This window comes from Sinocyclocheilus grahami, unplaced genomic scaffold, assembly GCF_001515645.1.
Source record: "Sinocyclocheilus grahami isolate Dianchi unplaced genomic scaffold, SAMN03320097.WGS_v1.1 scaffold290.1, whole genome shotgun sequence".
Lineage (NCBI taxonomy): Eukaryota > Metazoa > Chordata > Actinopteri > Cypriniformes > Cyprinidae > Sinocyclocheilus > Sinocyclocheilus grahami.
The window spans coordinates 5,292-12,452 of record NW_015505469.1 but is presented as its reverse complement, the minus strand read 5'-3'; the positions used below and the strand labels follow the sequence as shown (position 1 = coordinate 12,452).

At 35.9% G+C, this 7,161-nt stretch overlaps 1 protein-coding gene across 1 annotated transcript in view; it reads right to left on the bottom strand.

Moving 5' to 3' along the window:
- LOC107600726 (mitogen-activated protein kinase kinase kinase MLT-like) overlaps nt 1-7,161 on the bottom strand; it is a gene marked incomplete at its 5' end in the record, with an annotated part of 21,298 nt that overhangs the window by 10,380 nt on the left and 3,757 nt on the right. The window contains 3 exons of the mRNA XM_016292685.1: nt 2,398-2,531; nt 3,171-3,198; nt 3,289-3,333. Coding sequence (XP_016148171.1) covers nt 2,398-2,531; nt 3,171-3,198; nt 3,289-3,333 — 207 coding nt within the window. The remainder of the gene's footprint in view (nt 1-2,397; nt 2,532-3,170; nt 3,199-3,288; nt 3,334-7,161) is intronic.

Here is a 7,161-nt window from a genome sequence, read left to right as displayed (position 1 = left end):
GTTGTTTGTGCATCTTTTTCTTCCACACTTTTTCCTTCCACTCAACTTTCATTTAACATGCTTGGATACAGCACTCTGTGAACAGCCAGCTTCTTTGGCAATTAATGTTTGTGGCTTACCCTCCTTGTGAAGGGTGTCAATGGTTGTCTTCTGGACAACTGTCAGATCAGCAGTCTTCCCCATGATTGTGTAGCCTAGTGAACCAAACTGAGAGACCATTTTGAAGGCTCAGGAAACCTTTGCAGGTGTTTTGAGTTGATTAGCTGATTGGCATGTCACCATATTCTAATTTGTTGAGATAGTGAATTGGTGGGTTTTTGTTAAATGTGAGCCAAAATAATCACAATTAATGTTGAATTACTGAAATAAATGAACTTTTCCACAACATTCTAATTTATTGAGATGCGCCTGTATATGTCAGATGTTTGGGTCTGGGTTTCTGAAGAGGACAATCTGATGCTGGAGACCTCAGTAAACGTCTCTGTTTTCTCTCCATTCAATCTCATTGCTGTCTAGCAGAAGAAATTGAGCTAATAAGGAGATCTTATTCATGGTTTTGCTGCCCTGTGGATTAGCTGGTTCAGTGACCTTACTCATGAGAGCTAAGAATGTATTTTGAAACTCTGTTGTATTGATGGATTTAACCATGCACTTTGAATCAGAGAAGCATGTGCCATTCAAAATACACATGTCTGGCATTTGGAAAATCTACAAACATGTAGAAGCCTGCTAAGATTCTTTCCTATTAACTCGAACTTCAGAGTGTTCAAGAACTTCAAGTTTTTGGTGACAATACAGTGGTGGCCAAAATTGTTAGGACACTTGGCATATTTAAAAGGGTTTCAGTTGTTTTTGTTAAATTGGAAATTACGATAACCATAAAACGAACTATTGCAGGAACTACCTGCGACGGAAGGAATGTGTTGGAACATTAAAAATGATGGACTGGCCCCCTCAAAGACCAGACCTCAACCCCATCGAGCTAATTTGAAGTTGTAAAATAAACTGGACAGATCTATTGTACATTCAAAGGAAAGCCTTTGGCTCGAGTTGCAGAAGTCATGGGATAACAATAGTGTTGAAGTTCTCAGGAAATATATTGACACTATTCCAGACAGATGTGCTGCTGTAATTGCTGCAAAAGGTGGACACTAGGGGTGTGCGATATATATCATCTGCGATAATATCCTAATTGTTGTTTTAACGATGTGCGATTTGACATTATCGAGTATTTTGCAAAAAACTTTCAAAACCCCCCTTACAGAGCCTTACAGAGCGCACGCATACATTACGTGAAGTCTAGACTAGTGCGCGTGCGCATTTAGAGTGCAGTCTATTACAATACATTTAGAATCATCACAAACTCAAGACATGGGGGCAGAAAATGTATATATGTATGCATACCACTTCAAATAGCCTAGTTAATCAATTTCACACGAAGAGTGCCGTTTTTTTCTCCAAAAATGACAATGACTACAAATGTGATATTGGTTTTTTACAACAGTTCAATAAACAAGAAGTTAATTAAGAGACTTACGTTTTAGACACCATATTTCCAGGTATATCATATCACCAGTTTTTGCGCTATTTCGACAACAAAAATAATTCCAAACACAACCACAGCGCTGTTTTGTGTCTCTGAGCAACATGACGGTGTTTCGTTCCTGAATGAATCAACCGTTTAAATGATTCGTTCAATCGCAATGACTCACTTATTAACAGTGACTTGCTGCCACCTACTGGCGGTTTTAATTTCACATGCAGAGTATCTTTTATTATTTAAATCATTTCAAATATCTGTATTTAAAAGATAATGGACACTTTAAGAAAAAACATGGCGTTATAAAGGTCAAAATGCCCATAAAATGTAAAAATCAGTTGATGAATTTCTATCAGTGTGAACTGACCACTGCACAGAATATGAAGAATATCAAAAACTTAAGGAGTCAGCTGTCCACGGCAGTCCTTAAGGTACCTGAACAATAACACACTCAGCAAAATATCGTCTAATTATCGTTATCCATAAAATCCCAGAAAATTATCGAGATATTATTTTTTGCCAATATTGCACACCCCTAGTGGACACACCAAATATTAAAGTTAAAAGTGGATAAAAACAGTACGACTCACTTAATCTGATATTTGCTGTGCTCAGAGCAACCATCTGCATGTTTCATGAACATCATGAAATCAAACCATGTTTCAAGTCAGGTGTTCTAACAATTTTGGCCACCACTGTATAATGTTCGAAATAATCATCAATGCCACAATAAATAACAAAAGTAATGTTATTATTTTAAATATCACTCTTTAGTGTGTCAATACATTTAAATGTGTGCTAAAGAGCTGTTTAGTGCATTAGCACTTAAGAGTGTCCTGGAGGAAGCAGCCTGGTACCTTGAGATGTATGATGTGTCCTTTAGACGTCACACCCAGATCTCTCATGTCCGTCTCGGACAGCAGCAGCAGTCTCTGTCCTGTGATGTGATTCTGCTTGAAGATATCGGCGTACTGCTGCAGCTCTCCATCACCTACACAGCACACACGCTTATGTTTCTGTCCTAGCAGGGACTGTTTCACTTAACTGCATCAATGTTTATTGTTGTTATACTGACTTAATTATATTTTGTATCCTCGAACCCTTTACCGAAAAAGCTAACCATCAAAGACACCATTCTGGATTTGTATTTGAATATACACTATGGTTTGAATGTTTAGTGAAACAAGTCTCATGCTCACCAGGGCTGCATTTATACAGTAAAAAGAGTAATATTGTGAAATATTATTACTATTTAAAATAATTGTTTTCTATTTAAAAATATAATTTATTCTTGCGATACAAAGCTGAATTTGTAGCATCATTACTCTTCATTGCATGATCCTTTAGAAATCATCGTAATATGTTAATTTGCTGCTCAAGAAACATTATGTTGAAAACAGGTTTCGCTGCTTAATATTTCCAGGGTTCTTTGATGAGTAAAAAGTTCCAAAAACAGCATTTATTTCAAATAGAAATCGTTTGTAACACTGTGAAAGTCTTTACTGTCACTTGTGATCAATTTAATGTGCCCTTGTGGAATAAAAGTATTCATTTCTTTAAAAAAGAATCTCACTGGCCCCAAATTTAAATTTTGTATAAATATAAATGTAAGTATGATGAAGAATCTCACCTTGAAAAATCTGCTCCATCCAGAAATGCTGTAAAGTATGCAAAATATGTTAAAAAAGAACAAAAATCTAAAGGTGAAGTCTGATCAGATCAGCTCTGTTGAGAAATATTCTACCCACCACATGTTCTTCTGTCCAAGAGTGGATGGCCAGGTTTGGGAGAAGCTGTCAAACACAGACAGAAGCACAGAAAGACTCACGTGTGCACACAGCCTACATTCATATCAGCACAGAGAAGTGCAGATTTATCAGTATTATCAACAAGAACGATTGGGTACCCTCACTCAATTCATCAATTTTTGATTTTGCATCTCAATAAATTAGAATGTCGTGGAAAAGTTAATTTATTTCAGTAATTCAACTTAAATTGTGAAACTCGTGTATTAAATAAATTCAATGCACACAGACTGAAGTAGTTTAAGTCTTTGGTTCTTTTAATTGTGATGATTTTGGCTCACATTTAACAAAAACCCACCAATTCACTATCTCAACAAAATAGAATACTTCATAAGACCAATAAAAAAAACATTTTTAGTGAATTGTTGCAATGATTGTCTTCTGGACAACTGTCAGATCAGCAGTCTTCCCCATGATTGTGTAGCCTAGTGCAGTGTTTCCCAACCGGGGTGCCGTCTGTCGAGAGCAGGGGTGCCGTGTAAAAAAATCCTTTTTTAATATTTTTAAATTGCTAAAATGTTCAAAAAAGCATCTATTACATAATATCCATTTCAGATGTGGCCAATAATTAGGGATGCACCGAAATTTCGGCTGCCGAAAATTAGTTCACCGCTTAGGTTTCACTTTCACGTGGTGTGACGCTCTGCGTATTATCCTGTTCTATGCGTGCGCTCCGCTCAGCGCTCCACTCGTATACCGTTCATGCGAATCGGAACAGCAATGTGCTGTAACATGGTGTGTGGTATATGGGCAACTCAGGTAAGGCTGCCCTCTCATTCATTGATCTGCTAACCGCTATGTTATGCTTGCGTGTTCTGATAATAATAGCTTTCTAGGACTAAACATTATTTGGATAATTGAATTTATTTAATACACGAGTTTCACAATTTGAGTTGAATTACTGAAATAAATTAACTTTTCCACGACATTCTAATTTATTGAGATGCACCTGTATATGACGCTCAATTGTAATGAAAAAATAAAATATTGGTGTGATCCCTTATTTACATATGTGTAAAAATATGCATTATAGAAGTAGTTTTAATGCATTAATTATAACTTGTATCCACCTTATAATGCATTGTGTAAACCCCAGAAATAATTGTAACACAGTTATATTGCAATATAATACTTATCTATTCACTGCTACACCTTTAGAAAGTATAATGCGTTAAAACACGCGACAAAACAAAGCTTCAAATTTTATAATGCATTTGGTTAGATATAGATATAATGCATTACAATGTGCATTATCTTTATATTGCATTCTACATAAAGGCTTGAAGTAAAGTGTTACCAAAATGGTGTTAACAATAACTGTTGTTAGATGCTATTTTTGACATGTTCTCAGCCTGTGTTTCCAACATCTACTTTCTATATTAGCAAATACTGAAACTTTTGCTAAAGTAAAAACTAGCGTTTTATTTTTGAATCACATAAACTATTATTAAAAGGATGAGAAATTGTATCCTATGTGCTTAAGGTAATGCATTATTCTATAAAATGTCTTCAAAATTATAAGAGCACAATTCAGTTCCATCAGATTGTTGCACAATATAGCTCCGTCAATATTAATCATTGTCAATCAGTACAGAAAGGTATTACAGTCTCACTTACATCATTGATATGAGAGAGATTTCTTATAGAGAAAAGACCGTTTTGCAGGGATAAATATAAAGACAACTTATCTGACACACCAGTGAACAATGAGGAATGAGGGAAATAATATCAGTATTTTGAATGGTGTCAGAACTAATGCTCATTTTTTTATTTGGATTAGAGATGTCAATATGACCACGTCGTACTAAAACGCACTGTGATGAGCTCAGTGAAAGAAACATTTTTTCAAGATGGCGGATACGACTGAAATGTGGCTTAGAAATTCATTTTAATAAGAACCAATACAAACAGGCACCAACTCAATCAGTACGAATAATTATAAGAACCCTCATGTATCATTATTTAGATGATAAACAGTCAAACTAGTTTAAAGCTTTCACCTGCTCAACATTTCCTTTATTGGACGTGTTTGACCATCCCTTGTGAAAAAAAGGTACACATTAACATACTTTTACAAACAGTACTTGTTAAATAATATACTTTACAAGAATATACTTGTGTGCAAACTGAATGTAATGTTTTTGGACATTGATAATTGTACTTCTGAGTGATTTTGACCTAAGTAGGACTTAAGTACATCTTTACATGTAATTTCATAATTCTGTTGTCATTGAAATATGGTTAAAGTACTGCTGAATATACTGGCAAGCATTTATGATAAACTAAATATAGTTGTATACAGTCATTTCTCTTGAAACTTGTATGCCATGTATTTAAATATATTGGCAGTTATACATTGAAATGACGAAGCTGTGTTTTAGTATATTTCAAATAAATTAAATGTAATATCAAACAACATGCAACAGTTAAGCGCTTTACATGTGCTTTAGTACATTACTCAACATCAAAACAAGCGCACTTATTAACAGTCATGAAAGTGCACTCTCATTAAATACGCTTAAGTGGCCTTTTATTTCATTAAAGGGGTCCTATTATGCTTTTTCACTTTTTCAACTTTAGTTAGTCTGTAATGTTACTGTTTGAGCATAAAAAAGATCTGCGAAGTTACAAAGTTCAAAGCCCACTTCAAAAGGAGATATTTTATTGAACAGAAATCACTTTTTAAAAACTACAACGAATGACTCGTTTGGACTATAACGCATAGTTCAAGACTTTGTAAAAGAGCATAATAGGACCCCTTTAATATTATTGTACTAAGTACTTTAATAAATCTTTTTCACAAGGAAGTACCTGTCTTTACCTGGATTCAGTGATATATCAAGTGAACAGTGATGAGGAAAGTCTGATTAGATGAACAGATGTAATGCATTTCAGTTCTGCTGGAAGAAATATTGAAATACTCTTTCTTGCTCATGTTTTTTATTCTCTCTCTCTTTCTCTCTTGATGGTGTGCGAGTTCCTCACAGTCTTCACACTGCTCAAATTGGCCAATCTTAATGTCAGTGAAATGTCAGTTGTTCGTAAGTGTGCGCTGTCCTCGCCACGCTGACATGCTGTTCTCTCTCGCTCTCCTCAGCATGTGGCTATACATCCACTTCATTTGCCATAAATAACATCCATAAGGACCCGGTGGGCGTCAAGCGGCCTCACCTAATACAGCCTTTACAGGGAATCAAGGAAAGTGACTGCTCTAACCTCCACAGCACACGACAGACCACTTACTTCCACTTAAAACTATTCTAAAAAGCAGCATATTTTATCCAGCAAACAAATACTGTTCCCAATAGAAGAGAAAAGATTTAAAAATCACAAAAATAGTTCATTTTGATAAGACCACGAGTTTCACTACCAGTGTTCGGACTGATAACTTTAAAGACTTTTGCTTAAATGGTCAAGTTAGTTTTGTAGACAGAAGTAAACTCAAGTGTGCCTCACACGTCTTGAAAAGTGAAGCTGCGGGCTCTTTGATCGCCCCCTGGTGGTTGGCTGCAATACAGTTCTTAAACCCCGCCCTCTCCATGTAAACGAATGGGACTTGAGTCTAAATAAAAAAATAAATTACACTTCTAACACAATTTTTCCGAAAGATGTGTAGCGTCTGGACCAATCCAACACACTATATATTCTCTTTTGGGGCTTGTTGTTATGGTTGATTGGGTCTGCGGGAGTTTTATACCACGGCTCCACCTCACAACACTACTGCACAGACTCGGGCTCCAAACGAACGAATCTCTACTGCGCAGACTCGGGCTCCAAACGAATCTCTACTGCACAGACTTGGGCGCCAAAGGAACC